Source organism: Diadema setosum, chromosome 10 (assembly GCF_964275005.1).
Source record: "Diadema setosum chromosome 10, eeDiaSeto1, whole genome shotgun sequence".
Taxonomy (NCBI): Eukaryota; Metazoa; Echinodermata; class Echinoidea; order Diadematoida; family Diadematidae; genus Diadema; species Diadema setosum.
The window spans coordinates 26,956,730-26,976,314 of record NC_092694.1 but is presented as its reverse complement, the minus strand read 5'-3'; the positions used below and the strand labels follow the sequence as shown (position 1 = coordinate 26,976,314).

Genomic DNA, 19,585 nt, shown 5'->3' with positions numbered 1-19,585 from the left:
CTCCGCAGATTATACAAGGCTATAGGCCTAAGGGGGGTCCATAAAATGTACTACTATAAACAGAAACGGTTTCTTACTCCACCACTTAGTTGCGTCCTTGTTTTGTTGGATTGTTTTTGGTTTTATTTTAAATAAAAACACGATACAGCGGGACAAAAGGGTTTGTTTGCAAAAACTGATAAGTCCATTTCTGAAGATTTTGAAGTACGATCTCTGTCATAAAGTACAAAATAATACCTTTTAAATGATATATTGGTCACTACATATAAAGGTATATTTTTGAAGTTATGGTTAAAAGAAGCAAAAAATTTCTTATTATTCTCTATATTTTTCTTGACCTTTAATCGCAAATATCTCCATTTGGCAAATATGAACTTATCGGTTTTTGCAAACAAACTCTTCTGAATCAATTTCACCGGACCGGTACCCTCACACTGCGAATGGGGTCAATCGAAGGTCGTCACCATCGCGGTTGTTTACTATCGCGATATGCGTATGCATGCGCACGAAAGGTAGAACTATTAGAAGCGCTGATTGTTGATGCCGTGATGTGAACCTGTCCATACGAGGTGATTCGTTTGCGATTGTACCGCAAAATTTGATACACCGAAGCTTCCTTTGCTGGTAAATTGCATTAATTGTATTTTCGAAGTTTAAGGCCGCCGAGTATTATATGTGCTAACGGGGACTATAATTTGTGGATAAGCTTCTAGTTCTACGGTCTCTTCAGTTGATTTTTATGGGGTTAACGAAATTCTGAACGGACGATCAGCCCCCAGTCCGATACGTGAAATATCGTGTTAGTGTCTTTAATACTGCATTTCTATTCTAATCTGGAATTCTTACTTGCAATGTTAGAACATTAGTATAATCTAGATTTAGTGACGTAGTGTAGTCTAGTCGCATCATGCGATGATTACGACCGGACGTCATAAGATGTCCATTGTCACCAATCGGTATAGGTAGAGTGGTGGGACCATGATGAATGATGTTTCTATAAAATATGGACACGCTGATACTGGCAATAGTGTAGACCCTATTAAACTTTCCTTGTTTGTTGTTTGTTTGTTTGTTTGTTTTGTGTGTGTGTATCAATGGCAACATGTTCGACTCGTTGCCGTATCCTGGTTTCTTTCTGGTTATGGCCTGGGCAGGTTGTTAGTTAAGTACAAGTAGGTTGCCTACCCAGAACTCAGTCAAGTTCGTGAGTTAGCCTACATTCTGAGATTTCTGTTGTGTCAAAATGATTCTACAACAAGTTTGATCGTACATGTAGAAATCATGCAATTAGAAAATATTTCTAGAGATCACAGGTCAGAGTGACTGCACACATGCATAAATATAGATCTAACATTTTTTTTTTTTGTTACCTCTGCCAAGGGAGGAGGTCGTATTTTCTTTGGCATTTGTTTGTTGGTTTGTTTGTTTGTTCATCCGTGTGCAAAAATAATTCAAAAAGTTGTAAACGGATTTGGATGAAACTTGCACTGCAGGGAATCTGTTGGGAATCAAGTAACAGATGATTAAATTCTGGTAGTGATCCAGGAATTTTTGTGGATTTTATGACGGATTTTCAATATTTTGGCAGGTAGGGTCAATGAACTTGAGAGTTCAAGTTGCGCATTTTTTGAGGTTTTCATCAGTACACTAAAGTGCGTGCTCTTGTTTCTGCTAGTGCTAAGATGAGGCGTGCCGCGCAGCTGAAAGTTGATGACAACAAAAGGTTTCTATATTGAGAAATCGGGCGACGTTCAGCATGCATACGTATGGGTGTAAGTCACTGATCTCTATGGAAGAACGAGATCAGTGGGGGGAATAAGGTTAAAGGGACTGTACAATACTGGTTGAGGTGGGGATTCATGTTTTGAACCTTCCTAAGTGAGATAATGAAAAGCCTCTTATGAAATATGAAAGAGCATGTAATTATAAGAAGGATTCAACGTTTATTTGATGAAAGTTGGTTTTCAAATGACCGAGATATCCAAAAAAGTGCTAATAATTAAAGGCGACATGCCACAACTTTATTAGGATCTCTTTGTTTCACCTTGTTTTTGGATATCTCAGTCATTTCAAAACCGATTTTCATCGAATAAACTTTTGATACCCCTTAGAACTGCATGCTCTTTGACAGCTCATAGAGTGGTTTCTGAATATCTCGCAAAACGTTAAAAGCTAAATCCTCACCTCGACCAGAACTTTCCTCTTTCTTTGCAGCCGTCCTCACCCTCTACAACAGGGAAATACTTAAGTGTAGATCATGCCACAAAACCCTGCTAGCTAGGTGAAGTAAGTGGTGTACCAGAAACAAGATTGGAGCACAGACAATTGGCATTTTGTGAAGTTCACTTGTCCCAGTTTTCCAGTCAAGATGGTGCGCAGTGAGTACCTTGTAGATTACCTACTTGTGTGTGATGTAACCCAAAAAGGCCCTGAAATGCCATCTTTAGAAAAAAAAAATGAATTTAAGTAAAATTTGTGTTGTAGGATGTGTAGAAAGAAGAGTATGATAATAATATGTGTAGGAATAATTACAATGATAGTAATGATAAACAGCTCTTAAGAAAGTGCATCTCTAATAATTTATTTTCATTTCATACTGATCAATGCACTTTAGAAAGTAAAATTGTCCCAAAAGTGAGCTCAAAAAGTATGCAAGAAATTTTTAAGATTCTTTAGACATTGCAGGTGAGGAATAAAGTTCCTTTAGCAATGGACAGAGTATAGTATCTTTCTTTTTTAGCAGTGGTGCACGCAGACATAGAACAGTGTCGTAATGGAAGCTGTCTTAAAGGTAGGGGATACCTTTTACAGACCTCCCAAATGCAGTGAAACATTAAATATGAACCTCAGGGGACTTGTTTAGGCCACTGCTGAGAAATTTGGAAGTCAACAGTTATCTGCAATTTGAATAATGCACAAAACTCAACTACTCAGTAGTTCTGTGTGTCAGCCACACTTAAGCCTTTTTGTTGCAGTCTTCTGTATTTTTTTATCTATAGACACAAATCTAAAAGTATAAGAGCTGATGTAATAACATATAGAGTGTGTGGCAAGAATGTATATAGAAATGTTTGTAAGTTTTGATGAACTTTCTTCACAAAATATACATGATGGACACACATGCAGTGCGTGGGTCTGCAAAGGTAGCCTAGTAATATGCTGGAATTTACGGTGAGCCCCGAAAAAAATTCAATTCAAAATCTGACGGTCAATAAAAATGCACTAAATGTTACCTTCCACTTTCAATACTTTATGGGAGTTTCTAAAATGATACTCTCTTCAACATACCACTGTATTTATACAACTCTTCATTTAAGGCATGCAAATGGGATTCCCTACCTTTAAAAGAAACTGATTCAATTTATATTTCCTGTTTAATTAGGATCAAATATGAGATGACAAAAAGAAAAAGTGATATGAGAGGATGCTTTTTCAAGGCAAAGGAAAAAATGGCAACAAAGCAAAAGTAACTATGCTAGTGAATGTGAATTTTATTGTAATTCATTAGGTAATTTATTAATTGATATCTGTTATGATCTATTTACTTATCTAAATTTGTTTGACTACGTATGAATTTGTTGAATTCTTATTCATTTTATTTCTTTATTTTTTATTCATTTGTAAATGCAAACATTCATTCATTCATACATTTATGTATTCTTTTGTTCATAATTTGTGTTTTGCTATAAATGTGTAGTCACAGAAGACATGGTTCGGAAGAGAGCGGAGCACAATGAGATGCAAATATCAACTCTGGAGGAAGTGTCGCTTCATCAGCAAGATATAGAAAAGTATGTGGCAGACAAAAGGAATGGGTAGATTTATTGTTATCAGTCATTGTCTAAGAGAACAAGTTTTGCTTTCCCAGTGTAAAGAATGGTCACTAACTCTGTTGTCTTTGTAGTATGATGCACTGAAATCCCTGTTAGATTGATTCTCAGGTGGCAATCTTGCTTTCAGCTTTCATGCACACACTACTACATGCACTATACACTGTATTATATTGTGCATGTAATATAACAGTCACATGACCACAGTAGCTCTTTTTTTTTTCCCCTTTTGAATGTTGATGTAAATAGCCATCATTTGTCAGACTTCAGTCATATTTTACCAAGCTCTTTTACAGGTTTTTTTCTCTGCATTCTTTTACAGATGACTATCTCATTGAAAAAAAAAGCAGAAGATTGAAAAAACAGAAAAGAATGAAAGAATGAAATACATTTGTATGTAAAAAAAAAAAAAAAAAAAAAAAAAAAAAAAAAAAAAAAAAAAAAATGACATGGGTCTGTGTATGGTGGTTATAGACTGTGTAAGCTGAATAATGCATGTAACCATAACACTAATCTTGTGTTTTTGTGATTTTGTGCTATTTTCATATTCAGGATTGAATTTCTGGACAAATGGTGCAGAGACCTGAAGATCCTGTATCTTCAGAGTAATCTTATTCCTAGAATAGGTGGGTAATATTGTACACACTATTGTTTCCTTTGCTTTCATAGAGTACCTACATACAATTTAATGGATCCGGGATGAATGGATGTGAAGTTTTGGAAAATATGTGAATGGAATTAATGTGATTTTTTTGCGACGGGGATATTCTGAGTGCAGAATTTGCAGTGGTTATATTTGTTTTTCTTTATGATTAATGAAAGGTGTAATTGATTAATTTGCTACTGAAATGATAGTCTGATCTGGACCAAACTTACTGTTGGTGGAAATATAATCAGATCTTTAAAACTATTGACGATCAATGGATACAATGCAAATTTGGTTTTCAAATGGAGACACAATGTGACCGTACAACTGAAGTTTCTCCAAAGCTTATCAGAATTATAGTTGTATTTAATATGCTCATTTGCAAAGGTGTTCTATTCAAAACATTATTCTTATACTGTATTTTTTGTTTTTGTAATTCTGCAAGTGATGTACTCCATTGTTTTCTTATTTCACAGAAAATGTAGGTCGCCTCAAGAAACTGGAGTACCTGAATCTTGCCCTCAATAACATTGAAAGGATTGAAAATCTGTCAGGTGAGTCTCAGTTAGACTATAGTACTAATAAAATCCCCCACCCCCACCATAGACAAGAAAATGATCAAACAAACAAACAAATGAATGCACAGTGAATGATATACTGAGATAATGAGACTAACAATTGGTCGATCGTAACTGTACGTGACAAGTTTAAGAGCAATACCCATCCAACTTTACTGGTTTATCTGTGTGATCCAGCAATAAACAACACAAGCTGAAGCCAAGACATGTGAGGATAGATCTGTACTTCTAAAGGTGTAGGACTTTATTCAGTGAAATGCTGTAAGTGTAGAGGATGTGGAATTGGTCAATGAAGATGCGATGTGATTTTGATGTAGAGTCCAATGACAGGGGCCTAGGACATGATGCAAAATTCACATTTCACATGGCAACTCAAAGGTATCAAATGTTGAATCACATTTTTGTACAAGGTAATCCTGTATCATAGGGATAATTCTGAAATCTGGTTTTGAAATCAATTTTGAAAGTACTATAAAAATCAATGTCTAATTTCAGTGTGTGAAGTTTCATTTTTTGCCATAACTAAAATATGTTATGAAAAGGAAGTCAGTTGTGGTGTGAATATATGATCAATAGAATGGTTTATTGGGATCAAAGTTCTTTCTGATTTTTGCAGAAGGGAAGGCAAACAACCATGATGGCATAATAAATCATACATTCTAGTGAAGTATGATTAAGATGACATTTTTCACATCATACGATTAACCTATACAGGATGTGAATCACTGAAGAAACTTGACCTGACAGTGAACTTTGTTGGAGAAGTGACAAGCATAGAGTCTCTTCGGGACAACTACAATCTCAGAGAAATGTAAGTCATATGGTGACTGCTCTTTGCTCCATCGTGTAAGATTGTGTGTATGTGTGTGTGTTGTAGTGTGTATGCTTCACAGGCTATTGCTGCATCGAGTTTCTTGACATCTGCATCAGTTGTAATGGTTTTCACGGTTCCATGACATTTGCTCTTGCGACATTTGCTCCCATGAAATATCTGCACGCTATTAAAGCCGAAGCATAATTTCTACCCACAAACATATCCCTAACCCTAATCCTAATCCTCATATCAAACTAAACCTAAAACCCAAACACAACCCTATAGTCCTTGGAGAAAATCAGACTGAGCAATTGTCGCAGGAGCGAATGTCTTGCTACTGATACACATATTCTGACCATTCTCAGGATTTTCCAATGTTTAAAAACTGGGTATGTGAAACAACAGATCTTTGACCCCTACTGTGCTTTGTTCCAAGATTGCCACACACATGAGATCTGGACAATGATGAGAGATTACCACATCCCCCTAATCCCACTAATCACTATTGTATCATAATGGCCTTCTTGTTAGATTAAGCCACATTGCTGCACGTGAGTGGGCTTCCTTTTGTACAACTAGGTCATACTGAATTGGGTAATGATTGTTGATGAATAACCGTGGCAGACTGCACTATAATAAAGGGGGAATCTCTCTGTACAGAAGTATAGGAAGTTAGATAGGGATTATGACTCTGTGAAATTTTTGAAAGAACACTGTACCTACATTTTACATTTAGTTGATAAAACAACAACATATTTTGAACTGATAGATGAAGCATACAAACAGAATGAGCAGCCATATTTTTATTTTGTTTGTGCAGTACGTAAAAACATATGATTTGGAAAATACAACAACCATGATGTGTACAATATTACGAAAAACATCATGTATTTGAAAAAAAAAATGTGCAGAACCACATAAAAACAAATATTATGGAAGAAACAACAACTATGATGTCTACAATGTTACGAAAAACATCATGTATTTGAAAAAAAAAAAAAAGAAAGAAAGATCTTGGTTCATTATTCATATTTTTTGTCTCACTTCCCTTGTAGGTTCTTGACAGGCAATCCCTGCACAGAGTATGAAGGCTACAGGCAGTATGTCATTGCTACACTCCCACAGCTGGAGGTAAACCCACCGTTTTTACTAGCTCTTGTCAAGCTTTTTTTTGTTTGTTTTTATCTTCAAATTCTTAAGATTACATTTGTGATAATGATAATGACTTTGATGATAAATAATTTCTATCAAAATCATTGTCATCATTATTACTTTATCACTATTATGATTATGACAATGATGATGATGATGATTGTTATTATTATTATTGTTATTATAAATATTCTCATTATTGTCATTACCAGGTCACTCATGAGTGAGTCCAATTCCAGCAAATTTCCTAGCATAAAATCCTAGTGCCCCCCCCCCAAAAAAAAAGAAAGAAAAAGAAAAATCCAAAACAAAAACAAAAACAATGAATTTTGACAACCCAGCAACTTAAACAACAAACAAACAAACAGATATATGACAATGTGAGATGAGAATCTGCCGATGACTTAACAATTGGAAAAGTATAATGATATCCCACTAACATTTGAGGTACTAAAGTCTGTACATAAATAAGATTATGTACTGTGTCCTTATTTGCGAAAGTTTAAAGGTGCAGTCCACTCTAGGTAGTCTAGCGGGTATAAAATCAATCTTTTATTTCACAAGTGTTCTACTTTTACAGTATCCTTTTTCTGGTGTTGGTGTTGGGGTTACGTTGTTTTTACCCTGTTTAAAAATTCATTGGTTGAACCATGGATATCATAGATTTATTCATAATTTTCTTATGATTATCATATTTCTTGTCAGAGATTAGATGGAAAGGAGATTGAGAAATCAGAGAGGATTGCTGCCATCCAGGAGCTCGATGCGATCCGACCCCAAATTCTGGAGCAGCAGAGAGAGTATCAGTTGAAGAGGGTGAGTAGGGAGTGACCGGTCATGGGAGAGTGGCCAGTCTCATGGTAAAAGGTTATAATGATGAATGGAGGGAGTGGTCATTGGAGAATTGGAGAATGGCTAGCCTCCCAGTGAAATGTGTAATGATGGACAGAGTGACCGATCACCAGAGAATAGATAGTCTCTTGGTAGAAGGTGTAAGATGGACGGAGTGACCGGTCATCAGAGAATGGCTAATCTCTTGACCCCAACTTCTTATACTCATCCTTCCACTCTTAGGCAGACTTTCACAGTTGGGAAATGTTGATGTGACTGCAAGAGAAATGTTAACCCCTTTGAAGGACTAGTCCCGAGCATACTCGGGAATGTAACTATGCCAAATACGTGTTATAGTGAAATCAGCTCATCCCAAGCTGGTTAAAAGAAGAAGAGAAGTGCATCCACAAGTAAATGGAAGGTCTAAAGTGAAATGCCATGCTATGTTCTAGTTGGCTTCGATTAATGGAGTGAAGATGACTAAACAGAATGGTGGAGTTTTCATCAGGATTGGACCAAAAAGTTATGCAATTTTAAATATTCTCATATGTTCACAAAACATTGAGACTAGAACTGACCCTGTATGCAACATAGAATAAATGGTGATGCCATGACCTCAGTAAGTTTCCAAAATACATGTATGTACACACAATTCTTGTTTTAACCCTAACTAGGCCAGGCTATTTAGGTAGATCATAGAGCCGGGGGGGGGGGGGGGGGGGGGGGAGCCTCCCAGGCCCCCCCTCCAGATCTCGGCCGTCGACCGCGCGATCACGACGAAAATTGGCACACACATTGCCTATGATGTAATCTAAAGTACCACGAAGTTGAATTAAAAAAAAATATATCATTTATGCTAAATTATGCAAATTTATTCATAAACCAAACCATTCATTATTCTTAATGCTGTATCCTTTTGTAAAATGTCAAATGTTTAATGAATTGGTTAAATAAACTTGAAACTTGAAAAACTTAATGATGCATGAAATCAGACAATTTGGTATAAATCACTAAATAAAGCTCAAAATGGGCACATTTTTTGTGTAAATGCTCTTTTCAGTGTCGTGAGCAAATATAAGTGAAAGAAATTGTGCCATCAGAAAAAATTTCTAAGTATTTTATTGTTTTTTGAATTTCTTATGTATTTCTTTGTTTTCTCGACTTTATGTTTTTCATTGTTTTTTCAATGAAACTTGTCCGCGACATTGTTCCGATCAAGAAAATATGTTATTAATTGATTTTAATCAATAAAACCCCAAAATAATCATACTTTTATGAAATTTGCATGTAAGCACAGTTTGCATTGAAATTGTACACGAATTCACGTTTTTGAGCAATTTTTGGTCTGACATGCACGTACATATTTATGCGCAACTTCAGAACCGCGCGCCCGGACATCGCAAATTTGGTGTCAAAAGATGCGGGAAGCTCAAAAGAAAAAAGTCAAGAAACGTCGCGGCGATAGCTTTTCACGTTAGCGATACATCGCGCGGAACGTCGAGGGGGGGGGGCGCCTCGGAGGCCCCCCCCCCCCCCGGCCTAGTTAGGGTTAAGTTTCCTCTGTTTTTTGCTCGGCATGAAATTGATTTTCTATTTTATTAACCTTTGGCATTTACAGCACATTGGATGTGTACTTGTACCTGTAGATCTCTGTATTTCACTCTTTTTTTTTTGACAAAAGGAAAAGGAGAAGGCTGAAGCAGAGAACCACATGAAGGAGAAAGAGGAGAAGAAGGCAACGAAAGGCTTCGACAAGAGATGGTACACTGACATCAACCAATCGTGAGTTTGAACTCTCAGGTCACAGCACCTCTTGCACACAGGAACATCCGTCTCATACACGATCACCTTACACTTCTTGGCAGCCAGAATATCGTTTTAATTCTATATTTGCAGTAGGTGTCATCATGTTCAGTGAATGCATTCGGTGACTTCGTCCGTTCATTCAGTGTTTGATTTGGTGACTGCTCTTTGAAATTGAAACTACATTTGTGACATTCTTTCAGCATGTCAATCATGATTTGGAAATTGTGAAAGGGATGATATAGTATTGGTGGAGATGAGGATTGGGCTTTTAACTTTTTGCTCAATATTAAAAAAACATTTTTAAGATAGTACAGAGCATACCATTCCAGGAGGGATTCGAAGTTTATTTGATGAAAATTGGTTTTGGAATGGCTAAGACATCCAAAAACAAAGTAATACAAAGTGATCGTAATAATTTATTAGGATCACTGTATTTTGGATATCTCAGCCATTTCAAAACCAATTCTCCTCAATTGAACTTTGAATTCCTTCTGGAATTAATGCTCTTTCACATTTTATAAGAGATTTCTCATTATCTTGTCAAAAAAGAAAAAAATGCTAGAAACCCGATCTAAGGTCTTAACCAAAAGTATTCAAGTCCTTTGATATTAAATTTCTTTTTCTTTGTTTGATATCTATTTTCTTCAGTGACATGCAGCACAAGAATGAATCTCAGAATGATGATGATGCTACAAAGAAGGAAGAGGAGGAGGATGAAGAAGAGTAAGTTGCATGGTTCAGACCTTTTCGTATTAAAGCTTTTATTACTTTGTGATCTTCTTCTCGCACCACATCTATCATTATCTGTATCATGTAACTGTACAGTGTTTAATAGTAACATGGATCATATAATCATACCTAATTCATGCTGGAATGGGCATTAGGTAGCAGACATGCAAACACTGATGATGGACAGAGTAATTCAGTTCAATTCAATTCATGCATTTATTCAGTAATGAAATATAAGATATAGGGCAAAGCTTTGTGTACTAAAACTCTGATGCGTCCATCAAGTAGTAGTAGTCGTAGTAGAAGTAGTAGTAGTAGTAGTAGTAGTCGTAGTAGAAGTAGTAGTAGTAGTAGTAGTAGTAGTAGTAGTAGTAGTAGTAGTAGTCGTAGTAGTAGTAGTAGTAGTAGTAGTAGTAGTAGTAGTAGTAGTAGTAGTAGTCGTAGTAGTAGTAGTCGTAGTAGAAGTAGTAGTAGTAGTAGTAGTAGTAGTAGTAGTAGTAGTAGTAGTAGTAGTAGTAGTAGTAGTAGTAGTCGTAGTAGAAGTAGTAGTAGTAGTAGTAGTAGTAGTAGTAGTAGTAGTAGTAGTAGTAGTAGTAGTAGTAGTAGTCGTAGTAGAAGTAGTAGTAGTTAGTAGTAGTAGTAGTAGTAGTAGTAGTTGTAGTAGTAGTAGTAGTAGTAGTAGTAGTAGTAGTAGTCGTAGTAGTAGTAGTAGTAGTAGTAGTAGTAGTAGTAGTAGTAGTAGTAGTAGTAGTAGTAGTAGTAGTTGTAGTAGTAGTAGTAGTAGTAGTAGTAGTAGTAGTAGTAGTCGTAGTAGTAGTAGTAGTAGTAGTAGTAGTAGTAGTAGTAGTAGTAGTAGTAGTAGTAGTTACTAGCAGCAGCAGCAGCAGTAAATCATATCAGATATGCTTATTTGTCTGTCATATCACAGTGTCACATTTGAGTCTAATGTGCGTTAACGCCGTCATGACCTATCCCCCCCTCCTCCACCTGTATGCACATGTGCCCACTGAATTGTTGATATACCAGTGGAGAGAGTTGGCTGGATATAACTCTTTGAAGGATGCAATGCACATACATACCAAGTTGCTAATGAACACATTTGATAAAGTTGGCTTGACCTGATATGAAACAAGAATAATATTCTAATCTCATTCTTATTACAGCTTCTGGAATGAGAAGGTCGGCTACACTCCAGAATCCCGCAAAGCCATCAGCGATCACGTCCAGGAGAAGAAGAGGCAGGAGGAAGAGGAGAGAAAGTGAGTCTGAAACACAGAGACTACTGTAAAGGTGGACGTTTTTGTGGTGTGGAAATGTTTTTGCGTATTTCAAGCAAGTAAAACTAGCCCCAAAATAAAGGCATGTTGTGGTGGATTTGGTATCAATTCATATACAGTTATACAGTGGACTCCTGTTATAACGAAGTCCTCGGGACCGGCAGTTTTTTTTTTTTCGTTATATCAAAATTTCGTTATAACCAAACAAATAAACATTAAAAATACATAGAGTGGATAATGTTGCGGCCTGAATTTTTACTTTGCTGTAACCAGAATGTTCGTTTTAACTTGTTCATTATAACGGGAGTGCACTGTATCTGATCTCAAGGTAGATATGTTGGAGGAGTATGGAACTGTTACTTTATATGAAGTTTTTTTTCATTTCATATTTTCATATTTGCTAATTCTGTAACTTGAGTGAATTTGATGTCATAATACGTATCGGTTACCTTTCATTGGAATAAGTGACTCCAAAGCAGCAACGTTGAGCTGTTGGGGTGCTTTAATTGTCATTATTACCAGCCATGAAATTAAAAGCATGCAAAATTCATCTTTCCTGGCCATGCACAAAAAATTACTGACACACACAAAAAATTCGCTTTTGCACTCGCTGAATTTGCCCTACCATGCAAACTCTCCCAGTGCATAGTGACCTAATTTTCATACTTCATTGTGCCACATTCAATAAGACAGTGAAAAGGACCCTTCGCATCACTAATGTTACACAATGCGCCAACCACTTCGTATGACCTGTGTGAATGTGTGCTTGGTTTAATATACATATACATATGAGTACATGCATGTTTAGGGGATCAGTGTCAGCATTAGCTAGTGTGTGCTGTGAATGTATAATTACTGGGTAGGTGTTATTTGCCATTATTTCTGTTCATTGTTTGCAGTAAGAAAAGGGGTCCCCATCCAGCCAAGAGGGTTAACTGATTACTGGATAGGTGTTATTTACCATTATTACTGTTCATTGTTTGCAGTAAGAAAAGGGGTCCCCATCCAGCCAAGAGGGTCGTCCGACTTACCACAGACGACGGCAAAGTTCTTAACGTTAATGAAGCCAAGTAAGTTTGTCAAAATCTCTAGTGCTGGTTAGGTTTTGAAGCATCATGATTGTGTACAGCTGTTGTCTTTTTATGCCTGTTTCTTGGGGTTGATTTAAGAAAAATTTGCTGTGTGCAGAGCGATGCATACACACTTTCCTGTTTAATAATAGTCAGTGTTTGAATATTGACATACATGTCTGATGCCATAAAGAGTAGGAAAACAGTAGATGTTGTTTATATTCATACGAAACAGTGTGTGTATTATGGTATGGTGTAGATTACATAAGTGATTCTCACATTTATAGCGTTGTGTCACATCTACATGTGTGGTAGAATTAGACAATAAAGAACACAGACTGTTACCTACAAGTGTATAAGGTATCATAGCTTTTACTTCCAAACTTGGTGCCAATTTCTGTTGAAGCTCGTACAAAAATTGTATGTGTGATGTGAGAAAAACACACATCTACACTCAGACTTACTGGCAACTTTAGCAGTGGATTCCTTCATGCAACCTCCAAACTAAATCTTGCACCAATCCCTGATGAGGGTTGCTACAGTGAAACCCTATTGTGCTGTGTTTACCTCTCAGCACAGATGTCCTAGTACAAAAGTGTACAACTGTCCATGAATAGGAATTTTATTTAATCCTCCCAGTCCTTCATTTGCCTGATTCATATCATGGCAATTGTTTATTTGGATCTTTGTGTGTTTATTGTGTGCATGTTTGTTGTTGTTTTGATATTGTTGTTGTTTGTTTGTTGTTGTTGTGTTTTTTTTTGGGGGGAATGATTTACCAAATCCAAATATGATAGCTAAACATGTTACGGTGGAGGGCAAGAGATCTCAAAGGTTCGAGGAAACATTATTGCATGGTGTGTGTTCTTGAATCGCTCAGTGGCACTTTATCTTTGTCGCAGAATTGACTTCAGTCTGATGGACAACGAGAAGGAGAACCAATTTGAGCTGGACGTGGCATGCTTCAAACATTTGGACACCTCACTTATTGACGTGGATGTGCAGCCTACGCACGTGAAAGTAGTTCTCAAGGGAAAGGTGAGAACGATACGAATTGATGAGTTTGAGGTGAATGAAGGTATGACACATAATGATTGATAACAATAGTAAATGACATTTATAAATCGCTTCATGTGGGCGTTTCTAAGTGTATTGATACAAGGCAGAAAAGTTGGATACGAATACAGAGTATGAATATAATCATTGTGATATGTAATAACAAAAAAGAAAATGAGTGTATATAACAAAGAACAGATGCAGTAAAAATGAATTTGCTGATGCTGATGGTGAGGTGGCGCTAATCATAGTCTTACATGTGATTTACTGTAGCAATGCAGTTGCCACGGAACCTTTTTTTTCTTTCTTTCTTTTTTGAGGGACTCTGGCCCAGGGGAAGGTTGGATGATGAGTGGGGGGTTGGGGTTTAATGCTCATGGTTAAGTGGGTCAAAGGTATACAAAGGATTTCATACTCTTTCTTTTGCTCTCGTTGTGACTGGTATTAGTGAAACTGGTGATTATCCTAATGCTAATAATAGTAATTGTGAATTTATATTGTGCAGTTCCTATTGAAGAATGTAAACTCAACTCGGCATAACAATACCATATGGTCAAAGTAAAACAAAAGCAAACAAATTAATAATCAAATGACATAGATTACTTCTTCAATGAAAATCCTACAATATGATAAGGATATAAAGTTTAAAGAAGCTAATGATTACATAAGTCAATCATAATTCTTAAAAGGTTTCTGGGAAGCATGCAGAGATGTGTTCCAGAGTTTTGGTGAAGCACTAACAAAAACACTCTCTCCTGAAGTAATTTTTGTCTTTCACCATGAATGACTTGGGAGCATGGTGTCATGTGAGCTACAAAGCCTGTAAGACTGAGTTGTTTATTTCATGATTAGACACCCACTGAGATAAGTGGGTGTCAAACATAGATAGCTTTACTAGTAATGAGAAGAAGCTTTAACTCATTTCTCTAATGTACTGGAAGCCAGTGCAAATCATAAAGTGATAGACTTACATGTGAAAATGATCATTGTTGATGTTCATCGAATTACCATCCTTGTCGTTATCAAGACTACCATAGGTGAAGCAAATAAGTAAATAAAATCATGAATAGTAGTACTTAGTGAAATTTGTTTTGCTATTCTTTTCATTTTTCTATTTCATTTAAAATTTTTGTCATCATCAGCAATCACAATATTGACAGGATTTTATCACTGTTCATACATGTGTCGTATGTGATTTTTCCTTGCAGATACTACAGCTTGTCCTCACTGAAGAAGTGAGGGCTGATGCGAGTGAAGCCAAAAGGTCAAAAACTACGGGTCACCTACTGATCACCATGCCAAAGGTCAGAGTTTAAGCAATAGTTCATGAAACTTAATATGCACAGTCTATCCCAGTTTGTATTGGGATATTTAACTGCCCTTGTCAATGCTATTTATGTTGATACAATTTTTACCTGTTTGTGTTTTCTTACATGTAGATTGGTAAAAATTACATGATATCCCATTTTATAAATAGAGACCTTTTTTATGTCATAGCTCTTCAAATATCTATTACCCCCCCCCCATATGTTATTACTCTGTGTCGTTGATTCTATTGGAGAGTCTAACTTCAGCAAACCGAGTGCCTCATTCAGTCTTACTGCTTTGAGAAAAAAACCCAAACATACAAACAAGAACTTCTGAGTTAAAAATGTAATAAGATGCATGAAAACTGTGCATTAGTTCCTCAGTGTAGAAGCAGTATGTAATGACCAATTCATATGAAATATTACAGTCGTGGTGATGCTTTGCTTGTTCACTCATCTATTACAGGCCAGAGAATACATAAAGCCAAAGAAAGTAGCAGCAAAACCAAGCTCCAATGGTCAAGAACAGACCACAAAGACACAGCAGGCTGTTGAGTAAGTTCATAACTAATGTTAGATTGAGAATTATTGTACTTTATTCCGGCTCGCATTATTATGTTGTCCACTCTAGATTTCTAAGAAGCAATGCTAAGGTTGTACTCTCTGCAAATCTGATAGTTCTAAGCAATGATAGAATAAGTGCAGTGTCAGTACATGTTTCATGAAGAAAGTGGATGAATACGTCTACCATGAAGAATTATCATCTTGCATATAGTTTGTTATGAATGCAAATAAATTAATTTGTAACTTCTGTTTATTATATCTATCTATTTTACCTTTCCATGGCCAGATGCAATGTACAGTACAAGGACACAAAAGTTTGAAATATGCTGAAACTTCCATATACCTTCACCTGCATTTTTTAATCAGTTGCAGAACACTGAACAATACATGATAAACCCATTTATCTCTTATGAAATACACATGCAAGAAAGTGTGAACTTCTGCCATTTGTTACCCCATCCTCATGTTTTGGTTTGAATTCATCATACTTCCTCACAGAATGTTTAAATGGATGGCTTTGTGATGTGGGTGCCCATAGTGATAAGACAGTAGACTGACATCTTGTGATGAACTGTACAATGCTACTTTTGATATTTGTTTTTGCTTTCTTCTATACGTCCGTACTTACAGCATTCTGTAGCAGCTGTCAAATTTGTTTTGTTTTGTTTTTGGTTTTTTTGTTCTCCTGCAGGCAAAAGCTCCAGCGGCTGGAGGTGGACCCCAAGAGTGGCAAGCAGGTGGATCTGATGGTGACCAAGGGAGGTGGGGAGCCCAGCAGGGGCCCACTCATTGGTAGGAGACCAGTGGTGGAGGAGCGCAGCAACAGCGAGGACTTTGTGGATGATCCTGACGTTCCTCCGTTGCTATGACAATGCGGTTGTGATTCAACAACATCTTTCAGCTGCAAACAGATGATGGCAGGATGTGTGTGACTCGGCGGACACCAGTGTTTCGCTGCATATCTGTACCCGGGCAGGAACGCAGCTTGTATTCTTGGAGCGTGGAATGGAGTGCAGCATCTGTGATGGTTTAAAGGCCCATTGGTGTGGGAAAACATGGGTGGTCTAATTGAAGCAATCTTCATTTGCTGCCCACCAGTGTACATTAGAAAACCATAAATAGCGCCAATCAGCGAATATATACATTGAAGCATACGTTCATCAGTAATGATTGACACTAGTTAAGATTCTTTGGCTTTGTGTGCCCTTATGTAGAGATCAGACATGAAGCTGTAGACAATCTGTTGCATGGCCAACATGTTTCTTCTTCATGCAAGCTACAGGATGGTGTGTCAGAGTACTGACTTCTTTTCACGTCCACAGGATTAGGATTTGATCAGTGTTGATTTTGCAAAACAACCTATATGCTCCTACCTCATTGAGAGCTGCGTCTTCTAGGCTGTGCATGCATGCCGTGTGGCATATTGTGACAATCTTGACCTTGCCTCATAGATGGAACAGTGACTCTCAGCTGTATATGACATCATAGACCTAAAGCGTGGTTTGCATTTTGGTAACAGCATGACTAAAGAAGGGAGATCACTAACACTCAGCTTACAGTGGAGCAGCAGTTCTTGTGGCAACTGGCGACATTTTTTGGCACCATTATCAGCTTCAAATGATTGTTTACTTTATTAGAATGAACTTGAGGTTAGACTTTTGTATGTTGCAGTCAATTTGTGTGTCTGTATTCATAACATGTACTGTATACGCTATAATTTTCGCATACATAAATTTCTGCGAATTGCCGCTGTCACACATTTTCGTGAGTGGTTAAATTCGCGATTGGGGGACCAGAGAAAATATGAAGTGGCAAAGAAAGTGTGAATTTTCAACTTACTAGCAAATAAGAATGATACTAGTTATTCACTGTATGAAAAAAAAAACTTACCAAACTCTCCGAACTAATAAGTTAGAATTCAACATTTTTGAAGTGGTTAAGTCCATCGCGCTACAGTGGATTTGTGACGAGTGGTCCCCTTGCGATAATGGATTGGCTCTCTACAGTATTTGTACGTAGACGTGGACGTGCTATATGTACGTAAACAAGCTTAGCCAGTATGGTCTGTTCGGAAAGCCGTGACATGGTATACTAGTACTGAAATGTTCGTATCATCAAGGCAAGGGATTCATTTTGGAAGGTAATATTTTCGCGTGTTGTTAATTTCGCGAATAGCTCCCGACTCGCGAAATTCGCGAAAATAAAACCCCCGTGAAATATATAGCATATACAGTATTGTATTTCCCATCACTATTACAAATCGATCAATACATTAGAAAAATCAAAAGGAAACAAAAACAAGCCTACATGTCAGTAGAGTTACAGAGCACTGCAATCCAAGATGCTATGAAGGGATACAGATTATGATAGAATAGATTATGATTATGCTGCACCCAATGTGGCTGCTTTAAAGAGAATAAAAAAAGAAAAGAAAGATAACATTACTGTCGTGCACAAAGTGTCTACCTAACATGATTGGCTGTGCTAATACAAATCAGGGGTATGAGTTGAATAAGGCTAAAACAACTCTACTCGAAGAACAAGCTTTCTTTGTTTTGTTTTTTACATGTGCCCTTTAGTGGAAAGCCATTTTCATGATGTGAAAGTGATGGAGGAAGAAAAAAGAGGGAGAGGAAGGAAAAAATAACAGTGAGAGGAAAAAAAAGCAGTTATCTAAGTCGGAGAGCGTGCAGAGAAATATGCACATTCTATGAATTATAGAGGAATCTATCAAATAAGCACTTATCCATCAAAATTTATAATGGAAGTTACAGTACTATGTTATATCAGGCAACCGTCCATACAAACAAATGACTTTCATATGTCTGATTATATTTGTGTGAGGTCCATGGACATTATTTGAAGTTTTTAACACTTATAGATCCAGGCATTGAATATTTAGTTGACTTAAGTGGATATACACAACTGCAACCGTAATGGACATGAAGCTGGATTTCAAGGAGTTTCTTGTGATATAGGCAATCGCAGTCTTCCTCTGCCTCAGAATGTGTCAATTGCTGCAAGTCAGTTTTTAAACCAAATTTAGATAAAACCAGAGGCCCATTCCATAGTGAGATTTGCAATTAGTGAAAGCCGCAATAATGTGCAGTTACTATGGTAACATCCAAAAGAATATCATTCAGTTGTTGGTGCAGTAACTGCAATCATTGCAACTTAATGCAGAATCCTTTTGCAAACCTCGTGGAAGGGGCCCCTACTCTATGATCTTTAATATTATATATTCATTCCTGGATTCAAATGCTCCACTATGTCAGTATGTAAAGGGCTTGTTAAAAAGACAGTGTCTCTTTCAATAAAAGTATTCGATAATTGTGATACGAAGGAAGAGGTCTCAACTATGGTACATTTTGCAGTGTGGCATTCTCTTTGCTTTTGTAAATGTGACTCAAAATGCATACTACTGTAAGTATCACCAGGGGCCCGTTTCATAAAACTTGTCATCAGTGACAACTGCCACATTTCTATGACAAATTTGCTCTCAGCCAATCAAATGGAAGGATTTCAGTAGCTTGTCACATCTATGACAACTTGTCACTGATCACAAGTTTTATGAAACGGGCCCCAGGTCTGTTTGCATACAATATTTAGAATTATACTTACTGTGACTGCACAAACCCAATGGCAGCCAAGGAAGTGAATTAAAAAAAAAAGAATGGGCTGTAGGATTTGTTGTTGTGAATTGTTCATTTCAATATCATCACGTGGAGCCAAAAAAGAGGTTTTGATGGTTTTAATTCCATTCAAAAAGGATGTGAAGTCCTCTTTGTATTATTGAAGAGCATAGATCCATAATGAGATGTTTCCTGTTCTCCAAGTCCCGAGGATGGTCAACATCAGTCTAGTGCCACATGTGTAGATTTGCTCTAGTGCCAAAACATCCACATAAATAATCTCAGATCTTGAC

General features: G+C 36.9%; 1 protein-coding gene across 1 annotated transcript; it reads left to right on the top strand.

Moving 5' to 3' along the window:
• The first annotated feature begins 549 nt into the window (after positions 1–549).
• On the top strand, positions 550–19,002 carry LOC140234542 (dynein axonemal assembly factor 11-like). The gene is made up of 16 exons (XM_072314582.1): positions 550–624; positions 2,237–2,378; positions 3,698–3,791; positions 4,383–4,456; positions 4,953–5,030; positions 5,769–5,865; positions 6,924–6,999; positions 7,726–7,836; positions 9,533–9,633; positions 10,306–10,380; positions 11,550–11,645; positions 12,650–12,733; positions 13,636–13,771; positions 14,998–15,093; positions 15,563–15,651; positions 16,352–19,002. The coding sequence occupies exons 2-16, from the start codon at positions 2,369–2,371 to the stop codon at positions 16,527–16,529; spliced, it is 1,395 nt and encodes a 464-aa protein (XP_072170683.1). The 5' UTR covers positions 550–624; positions 2,237–2,368; the 3' UTR covers positions 16,530–19,002.
• Positions 19,003–19,585: the final 583 nt, after the last annotated feature.

Coding starts and splice junctions, on each gene's coding strand:
- LOC140234542 (XM_072314582.1), top strand. Junction 11,646..12,649: donor CAGGAGGAAGAGGAGAGAAA/GTGAGTCTGAAA, acceptor CATTGTTTGCAG/TAAGAAAAGGGGTCCCCATC. Junction 12,734..13,635: donor CTTAACGTTAATGAAGCCAA/GTAAGTTTGTCA, acceptor TCTTTGTCGCAG/AATTGACTTCAGTCTGATGG.